Here is a 26,430-nt window from a genome sequence, read left to right as displayed (position 1 = left end):
CCCCATCTGTGGAATGTGCTCCCCAGAGAGGTCCGCCTGGTGCCGTCGTTATTTGTTTTTCGGTGCCAGGCTAAGACCTTTTTATTTAAAACTTATTTTAATTGTTAATTTATTGGTATTTATAGGATTTTAAATATTTTAAGCCAAAATGCACCGGGTTTTAATATTTTTGTTGTATAATTGTTATATTTGTATATTTTGTTTTTGTTGTGAGCCGCCCCGAGGCTTTGTTGCAATGGGGACGGCATAAAAATGTTTTAAATAAATAAATAAACCACCTCATAAAGAAAGCCTTATCCAAAGTCTCTCAAAAGAGTACTTGATATCCCTGAGACAGCCCGGGAGAACACGTTTGCTTCCGAGGCCATAGCCTTTCATTCTTGTTTACAGCAGTTGTCTGACAAATAATGTTTACGCAAGGACTGGAACTATTTTGGTTCGCATGGTGCTGTGTACAGTCTCACATAACAGTGGTCAGGAGCTCACCACCTGAGGAGACGCTCTGGCAAGCTCTGGTGAGTCAGGGAGAGACTGTTCCCTTCTTGCCATCACATACTTCTGCCATTCCCACCTTTCTGGTATCTGGAGCCTACAACTGTGACATTGCTTGGAGAAAGAGGAGCAACCTGTCCCACTTGGACAGGTCTAAGAAGCCATTCTCTCCCCTGCTATCATCTCCCCCGATGAATTCATGTACTTAGCCATTGCTGTCTAAAGTGGCTTAAACAACAGGGTCAACCCATCCATTAACATACCATCTGAAAACATGTTAGTGTAGTAGGTTAACTGTGAAACCTAACACTCATAAGCTTGGATCGATAGATAATTTGTTTTACAAAAGCATTTTTCCCTTTGCTGGGTTACAGTGTGTGGCTAATCATTTCAAATACATTTTTATTTAGGCCTGGTTTGAGTATTATTATTTCAACACAAGGATGGATCTTTCTTGATTCTTTTCAGTACAAGTACATTGATTGCCCAACTGCTCCTTATATCAGCTGCCCAAGCAGTGTACTTGTGGTGGAAATACACTCACCCGCACATCAAACTTCAAAGTGCACACACCTTTTCTTCAAGCTTCGCAGAGCTTGTTTTTTATGTTAGGATAGTGATGTTCGAAGTGTGGATGACCGTTAGTTAAGTGTATTACATTTTGAATCCATGAGAGTGGCACTTCTAACAGTAGTAGCTTGCTTTTCCTCTCAATGCTTATTACGATGTTACTATCCCACTTCATCCCTGATGGGCTCCTCAGGCAGCTAATGATGATTATTTAAGGCATAACACCTAACTAAAGCAATGTAAAACACTGATTCAGAGCAGCCACTGCCTCACCTGGGCATGATGAAGAAGAAGGGTATAGCTGAGTGCCATCCATCCATTGATGGTACCTCAGCTCATACCTCCGGGTAACCTCCCCCAGTGCTTTCACGTTAATGTTAAATAGCATAGGGGATAAAATAGAACCCTGCAGTACCCCATGGCATAACTACCATGATGCAGCAATAATCCCCCAGCACCACTTCTAGAATTAGTTGGTCAAATAGAATATATCAAATATACCCTAAATATCAATAGAAATAGATCAATAGAAATAGATCAGAAGTAACCAAGTAGGGATACCTCTTCCGTCCTCTTCCACCTGAAAGGGCTGGGGCTTGTGGAAGGTGCAGCATCAAGCGTTGGACTCAGAGTTATGGACCTAATGCAGAGCCTCCATCTGCTGGATGTTGCATTCCTTGTTTTACATAAATCCTGCAAGTCTCCAGTGGTAATGGAATGTAGAGTAGGACCTCTGAACTTGATCTCAGAGACTGGACAGGTTCATATGAGAGGTGTACTCCTTGAGAAATCCTGGCCCCAAGTTCTTTAAGGCTATAGGTTAGCACCAGCCCTTTAAATTGAGTTAATAAATGAACAGGCAGCCAGTGATGGGACTTAGATGGTCCTGGTCCCAGTCAGCATTCTGGTACTCATATTTTGAACTAGTTTCACTCATTAAGCTAACCCCATGCATTGCAGCTATCAAACTTGGATAGAAATGGAACACAAAGGATTGAAGCTAATCCAGTTTGGTGAGAAAAGTTTCCCTGCACTTTTACTAGCCAAAGCTGGTGAATGTGCTTCTGCTTACCTCTACCATATGGCTAGTGGCTAGCCTGAGAAGTGTGAGATCCTGGAGAACTGATCATGTGTATCTGATTCTTCCAGGATAGTGTATCTATGTAAGAGGCTATACATCCAAAACTGGATCAGCTGGACTCCAAACTTATGCGTCCATCTTGAGTTAAATCAGAGTTATGTTTTAGCTTTTGACTGTGGTTAATTGCTGAGAAGATACTGTATTCAAGTTCATAATTTCCAGCACCACCCCGTGAAGTTGGCCCTCCAGGTATTACTCAAAGCCACAGAATGGCATTGAATCTCAGTTTCCTACCAGCAGGACAACTCAGAAGGAGACCAAGATTCACCATAGTGAATGCTGCTGAGAAATCTAGGAAAACCATCAGGACTGCATTCCCCACATCCTTTTCATGGTGCAGGTCATTCACAAAGGTAGTTTGGATCTCAAAGTTAAACCAGAAACTAAGCTGAAAAGGATCGAAATAATCAGTTTCATCCAGGAATACCTAGAGCTGAGATGGTAGTGCACACACGCTTTAGCCAAGTTAGGGTCCTTTTAGACAGGATGGTCATTGTTCATATTTCCTGTGTCAACAAGGGTCAAGATGGCCCTTACTACAGCCTCCTTAGGAACTGTCCCCTGGGGCATCAACCTTATAAGCCCAGGTAGGACAGACAAAAATCCAATCCATGCATGATTAATCTCACATACCCTCAGGCAAAATATGTCAGAACTGCAGAATTATGAGAGAAATTCCTGGAGTGTAGCTTCCTTCCAGCACTTCTTATAATAATCATCTTTAGGAGAAGGAAAAGTGAATGGTAATTCACTAGTAGAACCAGTATACCCTCCCAAGTAGATTGTCTTTTGAGACTAGAGGCAGGATCAGTGGGGTGCTTGTGCCCCCATCAGTTCTGCCCTGAAACTACCAGGTCGTTAGGATACTTGTGCAACGGGATGGAGGATCCTGAAATCTGAAACACGCCCCTTTCTGTGTGCCTGGGTGCTTTTGGGAGAGTCTGAGTGTGCACACTTTAATGGCTGGTGGTTTGGTAAATGGTGAATGTCTGATTATTTTTATAAATAGCTTTTTGCAGTTATTCAGTCTCTGAAATAGAGGTTCTAATATTTTGAAATGGTTTGTTCTCTTGGGATATTATTTTTATATTGGTTTGGCCGCACACACACTTGGATCTAATTTCAGATTTTACGGAGTAGTAGTTCGAGAACATAAAAGAGTTTTTTTTTAATATTTCTTTGGTTGAAATAGAAGAGATGATAGTATTTTATTTTCTAATAACTCTTCTGATACATGCGTCACATATCACTGGAAAAAAACTTACATACTGAGAAGGCACAAGATACATTTTATTGGTTTCATTATCTCCCAACATGACAGATTTTCATCCTTAAGTAAGAACAACTGTTTTCAATAGGAAAGCTCCAAACCACACTTATTGATTTCCCAGGCTCCACTTACCCAGGCATTCCAAATGCTAAATTTTAGATGGTGATATCAAGTACTGCCGTGCTTTACTGCCACACAGCTAGAAATTAAGTTTACTGTTTGCAAGAGGAAAATGTGCAGCCTCTCATCAGCTGTGGGTAACACATGTCTCCTGCCCTGCCCCCAGGAGAGAATCCCTGCGGGTTGCTTTTGGGGTTAAGAAAATGTCTCTGGAAGAGTGCTTTATTTCTGCTGTAATAACTTCCTTTCCATTGATTTCAGTAATAAAATGCAGATATGAAGTACGTATTTCTCTTTCAAAGAGAGAATATTGACAGCTTTAAAAAGAGAACCTTGCAGGGAACAAAATCCCAAACCAAATCTGGCATACAAACTCACCTAAAACAGAGTCAGGGTTAGGGTTAGGGTTTTGGTGGGGGTTTTACAAGTATTGTGGGCTGCCAGACAAGAAGAATGAGACTGACCTCTGTGAGGGATAGCACCAGATCAAACTTGCAAATCAATACTTTAAAACTAGGAATGAGCTTCGGTGCTTCATTCTTACATGTATAAATCATGCATTTGGATGACAAGAAGGGAAAATAGAAACCCTTCTCTACTGCATGTTTTCTCCAGTTGCAGCTCTTTGCTTTTGTCCATAGGAAAGAAAAACAGCCATTCCCCAATATAGGTGACACCGATTCCCCTATACAGGGAAAATTAAGGTGTTTCATATGTGGATACAACTGGAGTTGCATTTGTCCATGGTCTTCCCCTGACCCTTGAATTTCAACTGTGTCTCACAGAATTTAGCAGGAGCTATGGATTTGATTTGCCCTCATGACAGCCCTCCTTCTATTTTCGTTTTAATTATTGCATTTCAATAGTAGAAAGCTCCCTGAGCAGTTTACAAAGACCCTAAAGACATTAGAAAATCCATTTACATGCACACTTGTAAACAGACCACACAGAGAGACACATCTATCTAAAATAATTTTAACAATAATAAGAAAAACCTGATTGAAACTTCATCATAGACACTAAAATGCCCGAGAGAAGAGGAAGGTCTTAGTATAGTGCTGAAAAGGTAAAGTGTTGGTGGCAGGCAGACCTCACCATTCCACCATTGAGAAGGCAATCTTCTTTATTGCTTCCTTTTGTCACAGGAGGAACTTGAAGGAGGGTCTTAGATGACAAATTTAATATACAGGTAGATTCTTCCTGCCAGAGACACTCCATGAAGCACTGTGATCACTGGACAGTTGCAAATTCCTTTTTTGCATGGCAGCTGTGGACAATCCTCAAACAACCTTATGGGTTGGTCAACATTTGTCTAATTCTCAGATTAGACAAACGCCCTCAAACATTTCTCAATCCTCAAATAACCCAAGGGTTGTTCAATTTGTCATTTGTCTCATTTTCAAAGAACCCCTGCCACCTGGGTTTGCAGGATGTGACAAGCCATGGCAAGCAGGCGCTTGCTGGTGCCACACAAAAATGGCATCCTCTCGCACCCAGCTCAACAACTCCCATGAGTAAATTAACTCACTGTGGGTTCACTATCCTGAACAGATAAATGCAGATGCAAGCTGGCCCTGTTCTTAGTTCTGCTTCTTGCTCATACTACGGTGGGATGAATACTGGGAACTGGCACAGAAAGAGAGAGAGAGAGAGAGATCTCATTTAAATCAGAGCCAAGTGTCTGACTGATATTTCCTGAGAAGCTTCTGTTTGTGCAGTATGAAGACAGAAGTGGATATGTACTAGAAAACAAAACAATACCCCAGAGCTGCGAGGCAAGACTGGGATGATTCATACACTGTAGGACTAACCAGCCTATAACTCCCTAACTGTTGTGGCAAGCTGGGTTATTGTTAACTGCTAGGTTTCTAAAGCCTGCTGAGGGAACCTCAAAGCAGTAACTTAGCATTGAACTTGGCCTTTCATTCCTCTAGTTGAAGATGGCAGTTTGTAGAAAACCACACAAGCTGTGTAACTGTTCCCATAACATTTTATATTACGTCTTGGCACAAGAGCATTTGTCTTCAAGTCGCATGAAAAGGTGGTTTGAATTTTTCCCTAAAAGTAAATCCACAAACACTGGTGTGTTTACACCCGCCCTCCCTGCTCAAGTCAGCGGCCTCCTTTGCGTCATGAATGAACTCATCCTGGATTCTTGCAGAGGGTACCCGCCCTTTCCACTTTAAAAAATTTTAACTGCTGCTTTGCTTTTTGACATCTGCCACTGACTTGCTTGGATCATGTTTGGGTGCAGCTTTCTTAAAGGAAAATTCCTATTTGTTTTGTTCTTTTCTTTCTTTTCCGTTCCTCCCTTTACCCTTGTCTTGCAGTTACACCTGCCGCCACTTGCGGAGATATGTCTATGTCTTGGACAAACTCTATTTCCCCCACTCCCACTGCTCTACGCTGCAGCATTGCTTCTCAAGCCTCAGTGACAATGGAGAGGAGCTGCTGTCTTTAACTTGTTCTCACATTCTCAGATCCTATGCTTCCAGGTTATTAACCTCTGCTCTCCGTTTACTGCATGTTGCATGCTCTGTGTTACTGGTCTGTGCATGTGGAACGAAATGAAAGGGTGGAGGGCGGGCCCAAAGCACTTGTTCACTAACTATAAAGCCAGTGTGGTTAAGCGTGCAGGGCTGGGGTTTCGGGAGCTCTGGGTTCTGGTCCCCACTCAGCCATGGAGCCAACTGGGTGACTTTGGGCCAGTCGCAGACTCTCAGCCCAACCTGCCTCACAGGGTTGTTGTTGTGGGGATAAGATTAAGAGGAGAACAAGAAATATGTAAGCCACCTTGTGTTCCTTACAGGGACAAACAGGGTAGGATATACTTATGATAAATAAACTAGGAGTCTCTTTGTGGCTCTCAGCACGTACAGTTACAAACTGCAAGGCCAATATGGCTCCACAGTAATGGCATGGGATATATTTTCCATGAGCTTAGTGTAGCTTTAATTTGCAAGGATTTCATACCTAAGGTATAACCCTTAAATATTTTAGAGCTGCTTCTTCACACAATCTTTTCTGCACCAATGTGTAGAACCCATGGCATAGCCAAAGATTCTGGGGCATGTGCCCCCAAAATGCTTTGTACTGTGGTTTTCATAGTCCATGACTGAAGAAATACTTTCCTCAGGAGGGGACCAGGTTGGGGACAGCTGTTTAATTCTTGGGTCATGCAGGGAGCTCGCTGTCATTCGGAGATGCTCTTCTTCTATGCATCTTCTAACTCCGGAAAGCATGGTAAGTTAGTAGGGGTTCCCTGGAACACAGTATGGAAACTTTCACTTTAGGATGGAATTCGACAGTACGGCAGATTGGTGGCTGCTGCTAAAAGTAGATGTAGTGGACAATCCATTGGTTGCCACCTGCAGGTGAAGTCAAACTCTTAGTGCAGTGATGCCATTGCATGGTAGGATATTGGTTCTTACCCACTTTCATGCATAAGGGAAGAAGGCAAACTGCTGGCTCCAACTCATGCGTGTCCCTTTGCTGACACCTGTGCTCAGTGGCCACAGGCATGTGAAATGCCAGACACCTACGCAGTCGCTCCCCCAGGGAAGCCTATGAATGCAGGGCCAGCCATGGGACGTAACTTTGGCACAGTGCCAGTGGCTCAGCCCCCCCAACCTTTCTTTTGCTCCAGGATTCCATCTATGAGTGAAATGCATCAGAACAAGCTACTTGGTGCTTATGCTGGGGAGGGGGATGGACACCGGATTACCATTTCTGACAGCTCCCCCCATCATTTCTTTCTTTCTGAGACTCCTGGGAAAATTGCAAGGGTCACAAGAGATTGGCTGAATTCAGACCTTGGTTCCCCAGACATGCACCTTTTTCTTAAGTTCCCAGTGTGCTTGTTTCTTCTTCCAGGAGATGGAGTCAGGAGACTAGGGAAGCAGAGAGATGTAAGCAGGCCTTGCTTTTTACTTGTTACCCTCCCCTTTTCTGGACTGATCTCCTGCTTGTCAGGTTCAGTCTAGTCCTTTGATCCAAAGAATGGCCTATTAGTCGCTTACGACTCAATATACATGTTAGCAAATAAGACTGGGAAACTATGAAGTTGATACCAAGCAGCAGCAGAAAATGACATATACATGTAATTAAGTGGAAATCACCCAAAGCTAATTAGAATAAAGAAACTTTTTAAATAAATTAATACCATTTCTGAGTTGCCTTTCCAATTTGAGAAATGCTTAAGGCAATGTACGTTGAAAAATCTACCACAAAGAAATCACCAAAAGCTAATTGGAATAAAGAAACATTTTTTTTAAATAAATTAATAGCATTTCTGAGTTGCCTTTCCAATTTGTGAAATGCTCAAGGCAATGCATGTTAAAAAGTCTACCACAAAGAACAAAGCACAGTATAGTTTTTCTGAACATTTACATTCAAGCTTCACTCGCTTTGCACATTCTTTAATGTATTATGGCTGGAGCCAAGAATTTTGGGAAAGCAAGGAAAAAAATTGCATGACAAAATTTGACCAGAACATGGAGAGCATCCAGAATGGAAATAGCAGTATCCTGGGTTTGTGAGCACAGAATGGTAAAGGGACCACACAGTAAACATAAATAAAACCAGCTTGATTATCAAGCGGGGTGTGGGAGGGGGGATGTGGCATGCCATTTGAAATAGTTTTCCCCTCTCAGAACAAAAGGAACAGTATAGCAGTCGATAGTTTTTGTTGAGGAATCTTAGGAGAGAAGATGAAAACCCGGTGGTGGGGAGAGGTTTCCAAACTATTCGGATTAAAACCAAGAGTAAGACATTTTATCTGAAAAGTCATTCATAGGCATGAAGTTTCTTTGGACTGAACACTGATGTAACTTCAGGATGGGCTCACAGACTTTGCTGTATTTATGGGGTGGGGAGAACAAAAGTTATCTCTTGCCTATAATCGCCTGCACTAGGGTCGCAGAACCTCAGACTTTGGGCCAACTTCAGCCTTCTGGGCTTCCCTAGGTAGCAGCGCCCGTTCTCTGGCAGTGAATCATGTGTATGCTGTCCCCCCTTCTCCCATTCTGCAAGATTGAAATGCATGTCTTAAAATGAGGACAAGGCTGATATTGAGCGTGGGTGGGAGGAGCCTTTGGTCCCACCACCACTGGAATGCCCCCTCCAAAGGTCTCTCCAAAATGGAATTTGGCCCTCAAGCTGAAAGAGCTTCACCCCTCAGAGCAGACCACTTCAACTGTGAGTCACCGAATGATGGATTCTGAGATTTTTTTAAAAAGCATAGTAAAGGTGGGGGTGCGGGGGAACCACAGTAATCTCACAGTAAACTTTTACAATCACAGTAGGGCATGGGGAGACAATTGCATCCTGCTATACCAGTAGGAAGACCAAGGCGGCGGGAGGGGGGGGGGTACAACCTTTGCACTAGAACCCTTAGGTTCTCAGGGCATTTTGTTGCCTTCAACCCACCCTACGAGAATCAGTCTGGGTTATCAGAACACAACAAACCATTGCACATAGCAACCTACAATGGGTTAAAATACTCTGCAAGCTCATCAGTTTGTCTTTGAGCGTGTTGTTTTCTTTCATGACCTCTGACCACCTGTGGGCATATACAGTGGTACCTCAGCTCACGAATGCCTCAGTTCACGACCAACTTGGGTCATGAACAGAAATTTCAGAAAAATTTTGCTTCAGGTCGCGAACTCCGCATCGGGTGATGATCGCGATCGCAGCCATGTTCCCTGCATGAGCATTGCGGCCATCTATAGCCATGATAGTGGTCGCGCTCGTGCAGGGAAGACAGGCGCGATTGCAGTCATGCTCGGGGGGGGGGGGGGAGATGGCTGCGATCTTTGTTGTTCTTTGTTACTTTGTTCTTTGTCACTTTGTTTCAAATTTTTGTTATTAAAAATGGTTACAGAACGGATTAACCTTATTTACATTGAATCTTATGGGGAAATTTGACTTGGCTCATGATCAGTTTGGTTCACCACCAGAGTTGTGGAACAGATTAAGTTCATGAGCCAAGGTACCACTGTAGTCCTCTGGTGCTACTTTCAGAAGTGCCATTGGTGGCAGTAACCTCACACCAACAAATGAACCCTAAGAGGGTCATGATATGGACACTTTGTTCCTTCTGCCAGACCTTTACTAAGCAGGTGAGGCATAATTAATCTACTTGGCTTGGACCTGTTCTCTGGGAACAGGTTGTAAACAAGACATCTGAAAAAAGTCTGTGAAATGTTGAAGGGCCACCCCCCACCCCCCCGCCAGACATCAGAGACCATATTCCACTTCCTTGTGAACGTTCTGGTAGCTTAGAATCCAAGTCCCCATCACAACCAACCCCGTCAAGGTCAAGGTTACCGATCTTCCAGTAGCAGCCAAGTTGCTGAGCTGTTGTAAAGCAGGTCATCCAGAAGGGAAGCCCACATGAGCAGTTGAACCTGAAGAAATTACTTGGTCTGGAGACCCAGAAATCAATGGTCAGGATCAGCAGTCCAGTTTTGGATGCAGTGCAGTCAGAGGTTTCTACTCCCATAGCAGTTTCTTTGCTTCTGATACTCCTGCAAGCTATCTGGCAAATTTGGAAAGCTCCTTCTTCTGGTCCAGTGTGGTGTAGTGGTTAAAAACATGGGACCCAGGTGATCTGGTTTCTAGTCCCTCTTTGGAGATGTGGGTAGCCATGCTGCTAACTGGGTAGCTTTGAACCAGTCAGATTTTCAGCCCAACCTACCTCACAGGTTGTGAGGAAAAGATTGAGAGGAGGAGAATTATGAAAGCCACCTTTAGTTCCTTGACAGGGGGAAAAAGGTGAGAAGTAAATAAAGTTAACAGTTCTGGAGATGGCTTTAGGGTTTCTGTTTCAATATGGTACACCAAATCCCTTTACTATGCAGAAGAGTCCAAAGTCACAGAAGATTCATGCTTCACCCATAGATAAAGAAGATAGACTCCTAAAATTGATGGAATGTCCTGTTCATTCCTCTACTGCACTGTGACTGAGATTTGCAAATGATCAAGCAGCAGTGTCCCAATATCACCTTTCCCATGGGGAAAAGTAGAATTGCTGTTTTATCTTCTCTCTGAGGTTCAAGGGGAATTAGCCTGCATTTTCATGATGAAGTGATGTGCATATCTCAGCAGATACACACAAATCAACAACCATACCCTAAACAGAACCATCAAGTTCACTGCTTCTTCAGAAATCAATACCCTCCTAGCAAAGTATGTGAAAAAAAAGGTTTCTAGGTGTCTACTTCAGTCTGGGTTCTCTTCCTGTTATTTGAACATTCCAAAATGGAATTGAGGCCTTTAGCCAGTTCTGGGTGTCTGAAAGGTAAACTCACACCTCACAAACACACTCATTGCAGTTGGTACGGAGGTGTTCCAGCTTCAGATGTTGTAATTTGGTCCCACCATGGCATTGAGGATTAGTGTATCCATATATAGAAAACTAATTATTGGTGGCATCTACAAGGGTATGTCTATGAAGCGCCATTTCCATCACTTGCCATCTGCAGGATCTCAGTCTTTAAATCAATGTAAAGAAATTTTCCTGACCTACAACACAGGCTCAGTTTGTTGGAGCACTGTTGGATTACACTCAGGGTCAGGTTTTCCCATCACCAGACGGGGTATCAGCATCAACATGCCTTCCAGGAGAGTTAGTTGTTCAGATGGTGCTCCTTGTTCTACAGTTAGAATCTGCCATCCAGATCCACTCATGCTCCACCCAACAGCATAGAGAACCCAGTGACCAGTCCTTGTGTGACTGTGCTGAAGGTGCTTCAATGCATCCTTGAGGTGACACATAAACCAGTTACAATGAGGTCCCAGGCAAGTAAACAGCTGTCGTTTTGTAACTTCATGAACCTTCATGGTTTAATACAGTTCTGTGCCCATGGCACCAAGTCGTACAAGTTAATATATCCATTCATTAGAAGGATTTCTCATTGTCTTCTCCAAGACTTTATCTAGCAGCATTTTCTACTTTTCATCAGCGAATGAATGGGTTAGTGGGTCAGTTTTGTCCTCACCACCAGTCCACTCGACTTGCTAGCCACCAGGAACCTTGGTCAGCTGTTTTTGGAAAATTGTTCCTGGTAGCTATTACCTTGATGCACCGATCCCATGAACTTTCCACTTCGCAACTTGATCACCCTTTCATCATGATATGGTGCTGCTTCATCCCGATCTGACTTTCCTACCTAAAGTTATGTCTGATTTCCAATCAGGATGTTGTTTCATCAGTGTTCTTTCTGTGACCTTTAACTTCTGTTGAACCCACTCTTCCATTGAACCCACAAATCCCAGACGGAGAGCTTTTGCAAGTTGTGGTGTCTTTTCCTGCACTACAGGGCTATGAATTGGCAGGGCTCCCACTCTCATTCTGCTTGAGCAGCGGCTGTGCCAGTGGTGTTTACTAGAAGGGTTTCTCTTCCACACTTGTGGCAGGGCAGCTGTGTGATCCAGGCTGCCATCAACTTTCATCAGCCGCTACAGTCTGGGTGTTTGGGCTGCTCCTTTGGATGCGCTACTTTGTTCTACAATAGGACACCAAACCCATCTCCATAAGCTGAGCTTTTTACTCTTCTGCATGTGGGATGCTCTGACACCACAGAGAGAGATTGCTTACTGGAAACTAGTTTTGGTAGACTCACGGAACTGCTGGAGTAGGTGGGAACTTACTGCGGACAAGTGCACTGGGCAGTGAGGGAAGGTTCCCAGTAAAATCCTCGGCTATAGAAGCTTCCCAGTCAAGCTCTGTGCAGGCATTTATACATGTGAAGGCACAAATGAGCACTTGAAGAACAGTTACGGGTAAGCCACCTGATTTTATTGCGAGTTCCTGTAGTTTCTTACTTTTCTTTAGCTGGCAATCTTCAGTCTTTGCCTAACACTGAATAATAAAATTTCCTTTCACAGTACCCTCAAATATTGCCAGAAAGAGAACCCTGTCATCAAATTACTTTAATAATATGACTGCTTAATAAATAACAGATACGTTCCCTCAAATCCTAGTTTCAGGTGGGGGAAGTGTTTCAAGCGTGATTGTGCCAGAAGCAAGATAGGAGGGTTACAGTTTAAAAAAATATTTTACCATGCTTGCTGCTTCACATGTGAGCACCAAACACAATTTCTGTAAAGGGGTCTCCCCCCGCCCCAAATATGTTGAGCACTACTCTTTTGGCAATCTATTTACTTCAAGTATTTCTACTCCCTAGTATTTTGCTTAGCCAGATGTGACTCTTCTGTGCAAGCATTCCCTTCAGGACATTCCCTTGAGTGCCTGCTTTCTCTGTTGAAGGGCCCCGGTTCTGTCCCTGGCATTTCCAGATAGCTCATGGAAACATAGAAACAGAGCGCGTCAGAAGGGGTCTCCTGGGCCATCTAGTCTGACCTCCGGCACCAGCTGGCTCCGCTCACGACATGTCCACCATGTGCACGTCCAGCCTATTCTTGAACACCCGCACCGATGGGGCCTCAACGACCTCTCGTGGAAGCCCATTCCACACCCTCGGGGTCCTGACTGTCAGGAAGTGCTTCCTGGCATCCAAATGGAACCTGGGTTCCCTGAGCTTTGCTCCATTGGAGCGTGTCTGCCTTTCTCTACAGGGGAGAACAGGTCTCAACCCACCTCCATGTGACATCCCCTCACATACCTGTATGTCGCCAACAGATCCCCTCTGAGTCTCCTCCAGGTTGAAGAGACCCAGTTCCCTCAGTCTCGCCTCATATGGCATCCCCTGCAAACCGGACACCAACCCTGTGGCCCTACGCTGCATTGACTCCAACCTGGCTATATCCTTTCTGTAATGAGGGGCCCAGAACTGAACACAATACTCCAGTTGCGGGCGCACCAGAGTCGTATAGACTGATAGCACTACCTCTCTCAATCTAGAAGGCACACTTCTGGCTATGCAACCAAGGGTGGCGTTCGCCCTCTTGACCACCGTATCACACTGCTGATTCATGTTTAACCTGCAGTCAACCAGCACCCCGAGGTCCCTTTCACAAGTACCGCTCTCCAGCCACTTGTCCCCTAACCTGTACTCATGGCACCTACTCCTGTGCCCCAAGTGCAAGACCTTGCACTTATCCACATTGAACACCATCTTGTTGTCTCCTGCCCACTTCCATAGTCTGTCCAGATCCTTTTGGATCTGGAGTACCTGCTCCTCAGCTGTGGCCACTGCCCCAGTTTTAGTATCATCTGCAAATTTGATCAGCAGACTGTTCACCCCTTCTTCCATGTCATTTATGAAAAGATTAGACAGGATCGGCTCCAGGACAGAGCCCTGGGAGACCCCGCTTGTCACTGGCTGCCATCCCGATGATTCCCCATTAATGGTTACCCTCTGCTTTTGGTCAGTCAACCATGCCCTAATCCATCGGACAGTGCTTTGGTCTATCCCATAACTCCTCAGTTTCTCAACCAGGATATCATGGGGCACTTTGTCAAAGGCCTTGCTGAAATCCAGGTAAACCACATCCACTGCATCCCCTCCATCTAGCCATCTTGAAATCTTGTCGTAGAATTTCACAAGGTTTGTCTTGCAGGACCTGTTTTTGCAGAAGCCGTGTTGTGTGGCTGCCAGCCTCCCTTCCCTATCTAGCATCACTCTATTGTGAGCCTTTCCATTGTTTTTCCTACAATGGACATAAGGCGAACTGGTTTGTAATTCCCCATGTCCCTTCTACTACCTGTTTTGAAAATTGGGACCACTGATGCCACCCTCCAGTCCTCTGGAACTTTACCCGTTCTCCACAAGGCCTCAAAAATGGAGGCCAGCTGGCGTGAGAGAACCCCTGCCAACTCCCTAAGTACTCTTGAGTGTAACCCGTCAGGGCCTGGCACCTTTGTGATGTCCAATGCCCTGAGGAGCCCCTCGACTTCTAGGGGGGTGACTCTAATCTGTGCCCCTCAGTCCCTGGCCTCATCTAATCTCCTATGCAGATCTCCTCCGTCCTGCTTTGGAGAGAACACAGAGGCAAAATAGTCATTTAGCATCTGTGCCTGAAAAAAGGCCCGGAAAGCTGTAGCCAGCTGTCTTGACATTACTAGGCTGGATGGACTGCTGATCCATCCAGTTTGATGTGGCTTCCTTGTCTGTGTGTGCTAGATGCATTTGTAGTTCTGCCCATCCATGATGTTCAGGGTAGGGAACCAAATGAAGAAATAAGCAAACAAGAGTCTGAGCGCATCTAATTCAGGATGTTGGCAGTTCTTTGGCATGAACTGTTTGTTTGTTTGTTTGTATTTGGGGACACCACAGAGAATAATACAAAATGTAAGGCAGTCCTGTTTTTGCATGGGAGTTACCACTATACTGTGCTGTGTTGATGGACATGATGCATTTCAGTCTGAGAAGGATTGTGTGACAAAGAGATCCTTTGTTGTTGCCAACTTCTGGTCTGAAAGCAAGACAGTTGCTAAGATGACCTGCTCCTTGGCAACTGCCTGTTATTTGGTGCATGCTTGTATTCTCAACAGGTAAAGCCCACCATGGTCTGTGATATGTCTGGATTTTTAATCTATGAAGGCTCACCCACAGTTACTTCTAGTTCAGATTTCTTGCTGCTCATGCATACATACAGTTCATAAGTTGCTTTTTATTCAACTTAGAAGGGGTTTGCTAGTTTAGACTGTTGCAGCCTCAACCAAGGCCTGTGGTGCCCAGAAGGCTTACAGATTGTTTTGGCGTGTGTGTTTGTGCAGACTGGTTCCAGTTCATGTAAATCCATGCCTCTTTAATTCTATTAATCTGCAAGGCGTGGTAAGACTCTCTGCCGTTCCCAAAGCAGCCCTGCTTCCACAATTACTCCGACAGCATACACTTGGTGGTTGTCCCAGGTGTCGGCTATCAGATTTAGCCTTGTTTAGCTGTCTCTTCCGTGAGCAAGCCATAATTTACTCAGTCATTTGCTACTATTACCGGGCATGATTCTGTCACTTTTGGGCCCTTCATAGTTGCTAGCAAGACCTCTTCAGTATGTCAGGCAGCGTATGTGTGGAAGGAAGGCTTACGATAAGTTTCCCTCAACATCACATTATTGAAGTGCCTTGCTTTACCTTTCCCTATTGGAATAATGTAGACAATTCACCACTGTGGAAGAAAACAGGGTGGGGTGGAGTCAACTCAGTTATTGCCTCTGGTATTCCCAGCTCCTGAAATTCACATCTGCCTCAACTCACATATGATGAAATGCCGGAAAATGGTTTTTCCTCTAGAGTGAGGTAGGCGACTGTGGGGGCTGTTTGCACCTTTGGAACTCTGTCAGTAGGCCACACTGAAGAAATAATAATAATAAATTCAAAATCAGTTTGCCACTGAAATTTGGTGACAAGCCATTGGTTAAGGTTCAGTAGCACTGAAAGGGTTATATTGCATATACTGGCCCTGTTGTAGGATGCTAAAATTAATAAAATTGTGTTTGCAGGCATCTAGATTTGTCCACTTTAGCACTGTGTAACCATTCCAGTACACTTTTGATTGTAAAAAAGCGGGATTAAAAAAAAATTAGACACAGAGGGAGCTGCATGTTACCCTCACCTTCTCTAGAGAGAAGCCTCCAGAGCACCATTTGAAGCACCAGCAAGATCAAGATCTCTTCTCGCTGATGCCATACTGCAGGACACGGAATAATCCATTCAAGCTGCGGCAACCCAGATTCAGGCTGGACATCAGGAAAAGCTTCCTCACTGTCAGAGCAATGCGACAGTGGAACCAGCTGTCTGGAGAGGTGGTGAATTCTCCTGCACTGGAGACATTCAGAAAGAACCTGGACAGCCCTCTGAGTGGGATGGTGTGACTTGGTGTCCTGCAGCAGCTGGGGGTTGGACTAGATGGCCTTCATGGCCCCTTTCAGCTCTACTATTCTATGATTCTAAGAGTTCACATGTTACAGGATTTCAAGCGAGCTCAGGATGCCATCCTTTGCTCAGAAGTAAGGCCCAGTGTGTTCAATGGCACTTAGATCCTGGCGCTGCACTAGGGTGCCGGGGACTGCAACCCTAGCCTGGAAGCTCTTTAGCGGCCACTTAACAAAAATGAGTCTCTCCTCTACCTAACAATGCATTTCTGAAAACTGAAACTAATTCTGGTTTACAATGTTAAGAGTATAACAATATTGGTGCCAGTTCAGAAATTCAATTTTCAGCACATTGGCCTGGATTATATTCGCGGTTTGGCAGTCTCCATTAACATATTTATTTCTTATGTAGAAGACTGTTCAGGCCAGAAGTACTTCAGGAAAACAAGTTTCATTATTGTCATGTACACACACACACACACACAAAAACCTGTTGGTTTTTTCATGGCACAGATACAAGCAAGCTGGTTGCCTGTAACTGCTTACTGTAACAACTGGAGCTCTGACATGTGAGAATTACCATGGCTCATGTTCACTGACATCCTGATACTTAAAATTTTAATATGAAATGAAATTTTGGCCTTTTATAAACTAGAGGAGGGATCCCAATATTCTGCAAAGTGCTTGCATTGCAAACATGGCAGCAAAAGTCATTCTTTTCTGGAGGTTCACACAGGTTCTCAAAATAAAAGCTAGACTCTTTAATGCAATAGACTCAACAAAGAATAATGTGGTTTTTAAAAATACTAATAAGCAAAACACAGTCTTGATGTTACAGTAAGTTTCCACTTCAAATGCACTTGGACAGCTGCCTGAGAAAAAGCAAGCATATTTAGCACCCTTGTATCTACTAAGTTTGTTCTCTTTTTCCTGTCCAGGGCCTCTTTTACTTCTAAGAGGGAAACATTTAGGCTCCAGGTTATACAACATGCGTTCCCCCTACTCATCCCCCTACGCCACCCTTGGGTGCATAGCCAGAAGCGTGGCTTCTAGATTGAGAGAGGTATTACTGCCTCTCTATACGACTCTGGTGCACCTGCAACTGGAGTACTGTGCTCAGTTTTGGGCCCCTCATTACAGGAAGAATATCACCAGGTTCAGGTCAGTGCAGTGAAGGGCCACAAGGATGGTGGCCAGATTGCAGGAAAAGCTGTATGAGGCGAGACTGAGGGAACTGGGTCTTTTCAGCCTGGAGAAGAGGACACTCTGAGGGGATCTGTTGGCAACGAGGTATAGGTACCTCGTATATAGGTACGAGGGGGGTGTCACATGGAGGTGGGTAGAGACCTGTTCTCCCCTGCAGAGGAGGGCAGGACGTGCTCCAACGGAGCAAAGCTCAGGGAACCAAGGTTCAGCTTGGATGCCAGAACCCCGAGGGTGTGGCATGGGCTTCCACGGGAGGTGGTTGAAGCCCCATCGGTGAGGGTGTTGAAGGATAGGCTGGACATGCACATGGGAGGCATGTCGTGAGCGGAGCCGGCTGGAGCTGGGGGTCCGGGAGGCCCCTTCTGACTCGCTCTGTTTCTATGTTTCTATCTGTTTTTTCCCAGGTGGAGTCATGTACATAATAGCTAGAGCAAAGGCACTAGAGTCTTAATCAGCATGAGATAATCATTTGGAACTTAATTGGACCTTGAATCATCTTTTGAAACTGGTCACATTTCAAACTTAAAGTTGTTTCAGGGGTTGTAATAGAATCTGCAGAACACTAGTGAGTGTATTTCTGCTGTGTGTCCAACCTGCTGCTGTATCACGGATCTGCCAGTAAATATTATCTGTGCCCTGATCTAAACAAATGCAAATTTCTGAGCCTCCCAGAGGTGCTGTGGCACAATAGGTGGCATACAAATGTTTTAAATAAATAATAAAATTAGACCTACTGTGCTGCTAAGAATCTCAGCAACATAATCCCAGTTTCTACTGCTCCTCTAACTTGACTAGCCATGTAGGATGCAATATTGTGTTGCTGAATTGAGAATATTAGCATTTGCTCTTCAAGTGATAAAAGTTCACAGTTGTGAATTGTCCCGGTGTTTTCTCTCAGAAATATCTGTGAGGAAAATACTGTGTTAGAAAAAAATACTGATTGATATGTGGTCTCCACTTCTATGAGAACTATGAAGTCAGCAGATGGTGCAGCACACTTTAGTTTCCACTAAAGGAGAGCACACTGCAGATTTTAGGTGTGCTAGTTATAACTTTTTATTTTTAAAAGCACATAAGTTTGCTAGAAGTCTTAGAGTAGACTTATTTTAAAAACTACCTAGCTTTAGAAATCAAATTGACTAGTAAAACTGATGCATAACAGCTGATCCTTTCAAAGAATAACTGTACTCTAAGGCTGCTTCACTTCCAGTAATTTGAGATTAAATATCACAACTTTGTTCATATTTCAATGGGGGGCTTATTTGCTGCTGCACAGAAATATAGACCCAGAACACTGGTCACAACCCCTTTCCAATGATAGTTAATAGTATTCTTGTTAAGATTTAGTGGGCAAATCAATGTGTAAATAGGTTCAGCAAACCCAGGCGTTTTCCCCAAAATTCAGAGATCTGGCTAGGTTTATTCCAAATCCAGTTACATCAGATGGGATTCCCTCATTTAGATGACATTATTATAAGTTTGGATTTAAAATCCCCACACAATCCTTGTGAACCCCTTTCATTTAAGGCACTTTAGGAAGCAGTGCCCAGGTATGTATCCTGCAAAAGTGGTTTAAATAACAATGTTTAAACATGGCAGTAGCTATGCTGGGAATTAGCTTTGATGTGAACTATTAAACATCTCTTCCAAATATGTGCATATTGTAGTGTTAAAATGTTAAACCAGCAAGGAGAAGAATACTGCTCCTTGAACCACAGAGGAGTGGGAAGAGGACCGTGAGCATTTAATAGATGACTAAGCCCTTAGACTTTGAGCCTCTTCACTAGAGCGAACTGTTGCATTGTCTTTTACATCTAAGAAAACTGTCCAGTGAGGCTGAGTGAGCTGGAGGGGAGTTCGTGGTCAAGTCATTGGGTTGATCACATGGCCAAGCAGCTTGTCTCATTCAGCAGCAGCTCTGACACAGCAAATCTTCATCCTGGTGCAGCCAGTCAGCACTGCCTGGCCTCGGTCTTCCAAACCGAGGTGTTCCTGGTGTTGAAGGTCCTCCTGTAGAAAGGGATAAAATAACCAAGGATATTCTGTTTTTTGGGTATGTATGCATGCATTTATTCATGGCAGCTACGCTGTTATGAATGCTAAAATATATACAGAGATAGTTACAGCTAAATAAATGTGGCAAGGAAGGAACACCATAATCAATAATCTGTCAAGTACATCATAAACAAGAGGGCTTCCTCTGCTCTTCAGTTGCCCAGATCATAAAAATAAATATTCATGCAATATAAATTGGTGCTATGTGATTTCATTCACATGTCCATTCCTAGGCAATGAGCAGCTGACAGGAGCAAAAGGCAGAAAAAGAAAGGAGACAAAATCTAGAAGTAGTGGTACAATCCATCTGGAGGGCACCAGGCTGGGGAAGTGTGCAGTACAGCATAAGGAACCACCTTGAAGAGTTGCAGGACGTGCTTTTTTCTCTGTTTTTCGGGCCTCTTGCATTTGGAAGGCCTTGTCTACCACCAGAGAACTTCTTTTCCTCGTGGGGCCGAATGTCCTGGTCTACTTGGCGGCAGTTCTGTCTTTTCATGCATGCATGCTTTCCTCCACTCTGCATGTGGCTGTGTTCATTCAGCTCCATTTCTGATAGGGAAGGATGTGAGTGAAGGCAGGGGGAAAGTATTGACGATACACCAAACACACCAGGATGCGATAGAACCTTAAGACAAGCAGCCTCAGCTAGAGCAAAGCCTTCAAGGGTTTGTTAGGGTTAGTTTTTATTTTTGCATAGCAAGTTAATACAGCACTGTATGGGCCCCTTTTGAACTGTGAAATTTTCAGGCTGGTCACCCCTGCTATATGCTGGGGTGGGCAGCTTGTTTCCCTCCAGGTGTAATGGCCCGCCTAGCAATGGCTCCTCACCATTGGTGTGCTGTCTAGGATAGGTGGAATTTGTAGGTCAAAACACCTGCCAGGCATGTCTCCCACCCTGCTCTTTGCAAGCCTGGGTCCCATATAAACTGACTTGGAAAAGTCAGGTTTGTTCTGGGTCTTTTCGCTGGATGCCATTGTGAATTAAGCAGAGAGTCACTGATGGGACTGAGAGAATAAGACTTGCAGACCTCTTGTAGTAGAAATCTTAAGACCTATCAAGAACAAGACTAGAAAAGAACATACAATCTTTCAACCTAAAAACCTGATTATTCCACCCAGATGTCTTCATTTCATTCCAATTCATCCTTTAAAACATTTCCTTTGTTTTATCATTACCTTTCTATTTTGCCTTTTGCTCCCATGCAAGGAAATCAGCATGGCTTCCATCGGCATCCCCATCTGCATGTCATTCTTACAAAACAACCTGTGAGAAAGGTTAGACTAGGAGCAGGTGGCTATCCCATACTCCCCAGTCAGGGCCAAGTGGCGATTAAAACCCGAGAACCCAAGTTCCAACCCAGGACTAACCTCTAGGCCACACTGACTTCCATTGTTGCCATTGTCAAAAAAAACTGGGGGGAGTCAGAAATCTTTGCCAGTCTTCAGATTACTCAAATCTTTACTGCTCATCTGTGCTCCAGAAACCATCCCCCCCACCCCCGAACTATGACCTCTAATTAACCACCTTATAATGCCACGATATAAATCTATATGATCTGGTGTCCGAACTGTTGTGTTACTGTATAACTATACTGACACCTAAAGCCACCTTGGCTTCCCATTAACTTGGCAGTATGTGTTCTTACTTGAACATTTTCCCGCAACTTGTCCATGGATTGATTTAACTTACAAAAGAGCAACCGTTTTGAGTTTAGGATGGTGCCTTAGTTATTTTATTTCAACATTTCAAAGAACATATCAGGTTTCCTCCATGGAAATGAGATTAATTCCACATAAATTGAATACAATGTAAATCTAATTAGTGTGTCACTTGGGCCCCAGACTTTTTGTTTTAAAGATCACAGTGGTTATAAAAATGGAAAAATTTGCACAACCTTGCTAGTATGAATCACAAGGCACTATTCATCTTCCAAGCCAAATTGAAGTTTATGTATGTTTCTTAACATAATCCTGTTCCCACCTGCAACAGCAAATAATCTGAAACAACTGTGGACCACTGCAAGTGTGGGTTTGAGCTTTTGTTTTTGTTTTAAGTAATAGTTTATCTGCTGCACCAGCCTGAATATTATGCTTAGCTATTTGAAGCATTAACAGCTATGCAGGTAAAATGTTGCATTGTCCCTACTGGGTATACAAGAAGAAGAAGGTCACAAGTAGTATGACGAATAAACAGAAGGTAATTCCTTAAACCTGACAGATCTACTCAAGCAGGTTCCTGAATACATAAGGACAGGGCAGTTTCGTAACCAGGTTAAGGATTGACACCCCTTGTTGTTCAGCACAGAGAGAGAGCCTCTCATGAAAGCTGTTCATGGGGTCACATCTTAGCACTGGCTTAACACAGACTCTGTTTGCAACTAGCTATCAGCCATGGGTTAATTAATCCCTGGTAGTTTGGGGCAATGCAGGAGTGTGCTGCATCCCACCTGCTCACCACTTCCAGTTCACATCCATGGTTAAAAAACAGCCTAGGAATGATGGGTGACTCCAGAGTCAGATGTGAAGTGGAGCACAGAATGTTGGCTTGCTGCCACGTGGTCTCAGCCATCCATGGGTCATCACTCACACTGGGTCACTTTGAGGAAGGTTTGTTTTGTGGGTCTGGTGTCTTGCTATGTGTTCTCCTCCTTTAGTGAGAGTTTGGCAGGTTTTCCTCAAGGTGAAGACTCAAGCCTCATCGGGGCCTGGGGCCTTTGGTTTCCATGGCTTGAGGAATACATTTTGAGCCACAATATGTAATGCCAGGTTTCCCAACAGGGTGCCCATGGATTCCTCTCTTGACCCTGGCCAGGCTTCCGGCCCCTGCTTTTCATTTCTAACGTCAGAGACTTTTAAAATTAAAATAAACTGGTATCCCAGCATGCTGCAGAGGGAAGTGCCAGCCTCCTTCCATCAATATTTCCAATAATGACTCTGATTTCCATATGGTCCCCAACATCATTTTCAGAAAGTAAATATTCTGGATTATCTTAACTTTGCTTTGAAGCAGCCGGGGGGGGGGGGGCAAACTAGAGCAGTGTTCTGGAATTGAGCCAGGGGAGGTTAACAGATGGCGGGAAGAACGAAGTTAGCTCAGTGTGTAGATATTTATTTGTTTAAAATGTTTCTATGCTGTCTATTATTTTCATAGAAACTCTTGAGATGGTTTATAATAATAAAAACATAAAAACAAGTCCTGGGACGTTTATGTATAGGATGGGATACAGAAGTTTTAAATAAATAAATAAATTTACAGCAATTGATTAAAATAGGATTAAATCAGATATATATTAAAATCAACAATTTAAATACTGGTTAAATAAAAAGGTCTTGGTCTGGTGTCAGATAGAATAAAGAGTTGGTGCTAGACAAACCTCTCTGGGGAGTATATTCCACAGCCAAGGTGCCACCACTGAGAAGGCTCTTTTCCTTGTACAGCCCTCCCTGTTCCTTCAAAGATGCTTCTCAAAAAAGGAGCTCTGTAGAAGATCTTAAGGACTGGGCAGGTTTATATGAAAGGAGGCATTCCTTTAGATGACCTGGCTCTAAACAATGCAGGGCTTCATATGTCATTTCCAACACCTTAAGTCAGACCCAGACTTCAATTGGTAACCAATGGAGATGATACAGGAACAGTGTTATATGGACACATCTGCTGGTACCTTGGCTGCTCTATTTTGCACCAGTTGAAGCATCCAGACCATCTTAAAGGGTAACTCCATGTAAAGAGCGTTGCAGTAGTCCAAATGGGAGGTTACTAGTGTGTGTGTCACTGTTTCCAGCCTCTGTCTCTCCAGGTACAGTGGTACCTTGGCTCACAAACTTAATCCATTCCACGACTCTGGTCATGACCCAAATTGGTCATGAGCCAAATCAAATTTCCCATTAAGGTTCAATGTAAATAAGATTGATCTGTTCTGTAAATTTCTTTTTAATCACAGGGAAGATGGGCGCAATCACGGGCATGCTCGGGGGGAGACGGGCATGATCACAGGCACACTCAGGGGGGGAGATGGGTGTGATCATGGCCATCCCCCCCCCCCAGCATGACCGTGATCACTCCTATCTTCCCTGCAGGAGCACAACTGCAAACGCGGCCATCTCCCCCGCCCCCCCCGCACGACCACATCGCACCCATGCAGGGAAGACAGGGACAGGCACGATCGCAATCATCACCCGATGTGGAGTTCGGAACCTGAGGAAAAGATTTTCCTAAATTTCTGTTCACAACCCAATTTGGTCGTGAACTGAGGCATTTGTGAGCCGTGGTACCACTGTACATATATATGTTGGCTGCCTCTTTAAATGAGCCATGTGCATAGCTAGTTGGTTTGTTTTGGTATTTCTGTGCATTTTGTCAGAGTTTTGTATACATATATGGCCTGGTGGTCTCTCCTCCCCACCCATTTTTTGGTGTGAGGTGTGCATTGCCTGGGGTTGTGTGTATGTGCATGTGCGTGGTTTGTCTGATATGCAAGTGTTTTATCAGGGATTTTGTGTGGATTTGGTGGGAATGCTTCTCAGAGCATCATCCGATTGTGCTCGGTGAAGTGGGCATTTTGCTATGCCTTCCGGGAGGTGGGAGGAATAGATGCAATTTAGTATTTTGGCCCAGATTCAACTTTTGCCTTGAATTCATTTCCTTAGCTGAGTATTATACCTGTGTATCTCATCTGTTTGCTTTCTGTAAAAGACGATAGGTTAGAAAGAGCGGTTTTGTGATTTGGAACTTGGAACCTGTCTCTGCCTTATACTTTGGTCTTAGGAAAGTTATTTTTCCTTTAGTCTACCAGTTTGCCTCCAGGGAAATGGATATTTTGTCATTGGCCGAACCCAACAGTGTGGCAACCATTTCATGCATTGGCAAGCTTCCTTGTGGCAGCCATTTTGTTAGATGCCCACAACACCCCCCCCCCCAATATACAATTATGCCCACTAGTCCCAAAAGGATGGGGATCCCTGCTTTAATATATTCAGGCCACATAAGCAGAGGAGCATTTGAATATCTATTTCTTTTAAGATAGTTACAGGGGAACAGGAGGGCGGGAACAATAGGAAAGCTAAACACATCATTTTACTTTTCTTTTAATTGCAAGGCATGCTGGTTTAGGGGTAACTGCCCGTATGTATCTAGAACTTACTAAATCTACAGAACGAATTGCCTGCAAAGGTAAGCTTGCTTTGATCAGCCCCTAATGAATAACATGAATACCATGAAAGATTTGTATAAATGAATAGTCTATAAATTATTGTGTCGGTATTAAGCCCCTAAAACACTGTGCACTTTTCACAATGGTGCATGTGGGAATTGCATTTGTGGTCTGAGGATATCATTAGGCCTGCTTTTTAGGTAAGATCTCTATTTTAAACTACCACTGTCGAGGAGCTAAATAAAAATACATCTTTGTCTTCTGGAACCACATACCTGTGATATATTGTCCACAAGAAAGAGAAACTACAAGTCATAAACCAAGAACTTGAGAACAACTTAGAGCTTCCATTCAGGTCTCTGGAGATATTCATGAATACTCCAAAGAGTGCACTTTGATAGAAAACAGCCTGAGCGTGAAGCCAGCAGGAGCAAAAGTGTGCTGTATTTCTTGGTTTCCTAAGCAGGGAAGGTAAAGTGCAAAATAATGCAGAGTGGAATATATACTGATGCAGCGTCTTCGTGGTTTGGGAGTCCTTCTGCAGTCAGCCGTGCCCCTTCCATGTCAAGCTGGAAAGCGACAGTCCACTGGTTTCCCCTTTTGCGAGAGAAACCAGACCTGGCCTCAGTCATCCATATGCTAATCACGTCTGCATTTGGTTGCTATAACAGACTGTATGTGGGGCTGACTTTAGAGGTATTGTAGAAGCTTCGCTTGATACCAAATGCGGCTGCAAGAGTTCTGAGCTGAGACGGTCATTCATGTGATTCTGTACCAACCATGTACCAGCTTCATGACTTGCCGGTTTGTTTCTGGGCTGGATTCAGGCTGCAGGTTTTAAACTTTGAGGCCCCAGACAGCTTGGAATAAGAACTGCCTTCCTCCATGTGCACCTGCCCAGCATCTTTTCTTTATTTTTAAGGCCCCGCTTCAGATTCCCCCACAGTCTCTAACACAGGAGGTAAATACCCAAGAGCCACGGTGCCCAAGGTTTGGAACTGCTTCCAGAAGGAGAGCCAGCTGTAGCCCTTTGCATCTCGCTTTTCGAGCAGTGATGCTGCTGCTCAGTGCCGTTTTTAATAGGTCTTTACACTTTTTTGCCCTTTTACTATTTCAGTTTTCAAATGTTTCTGTGGGTTCTATTGATGAGGATGCTATGTGTCGATGCTTATGTGTTTTTATTTGTGCTGTGAACCTCCTTGGTTTTGCTGTAGAGAGAAGCACAGATCCGCATTTCTCTAAAAGCTTGGGGACAGCTGCATGCACACAATACAGGCCTGCATGTACCATGGTCGGCAGCTACCAGGGGCCCACGGACTCCCTGCACTCACCACCACTGCTCCTGTGCGTCCCCCGGAAAGCCGCACCAGCAGAGGAAAGGGGACAGTGCTAGGGAGCCAGCCAGACCTAAATGCCAGACTTTGTGAACTCCTTGGTCAGAGCCAGGCATCGTGAAGACTGGAGCGGCGTCCCAGGAGATCTCCTGTGCCATGGGCAGTCTCCCATAGCACTTCTCCCGCAGAATAGCTGCCCATGCTGGAGGCATCCTAGAACAGTGGTTTTCCCCAGCTGGGGACTGGCAAAAGCAGGAGGACCACCTTGAGGACCACTGAGGCAGAAATAAACAGCATCATACACATACTACAGAA

General features: G+C 44.2%; 1 protein-coding gene across 6 annotated transcripts in view; it reads left to right on the top strand.

Moving 5' to 3' along the window:
• The window catches only part of DYM (dymeclin), a 223,858-nt gene that overhangs the window by 129,477 nt on the left and 67,951 nt on the right, over nucleotides 1–26,430 (top strand). Inside the window, exon 14 of one of the 6 annotated variants that reach the window (XM_044431108.1) lies at nucleotides 5,924–6,088. The exons of the other annotated variants lie outside the window; for them this stretch is intronic. Within the exon in view, the coding sequence (XP_044287043.1) occupies nucleotides 5,924–6,088 (165 nt within the window). The remainder of the gene's footprint in view (nucleotides 1–5,923; nucleotides 6,089–26,430) is intronic. 6 annotated transcript variants of the gene reach the window in all.

Source organism: Varanus komodoensis, unplaced genomic scaffold (genome assembly GCF_004798865.1).
Source record: "Varanus komodoensis strain SLA01 unplaced genomic scaffold, ASM479886v1 scaffold22, whole genome shotgun sequence".
In the NCBI taxonomy this organism is placed as follows: Eukaryota; Metazoa; Chordata; class Lepidosauria; order Squamata; family Varanidae; genus Varanus; species Varanus komodoensis.
Note: the sequence above shows the minus strand (reverse complement) of the source record. Positions and strands in the feature narration are given on the sequence as shown.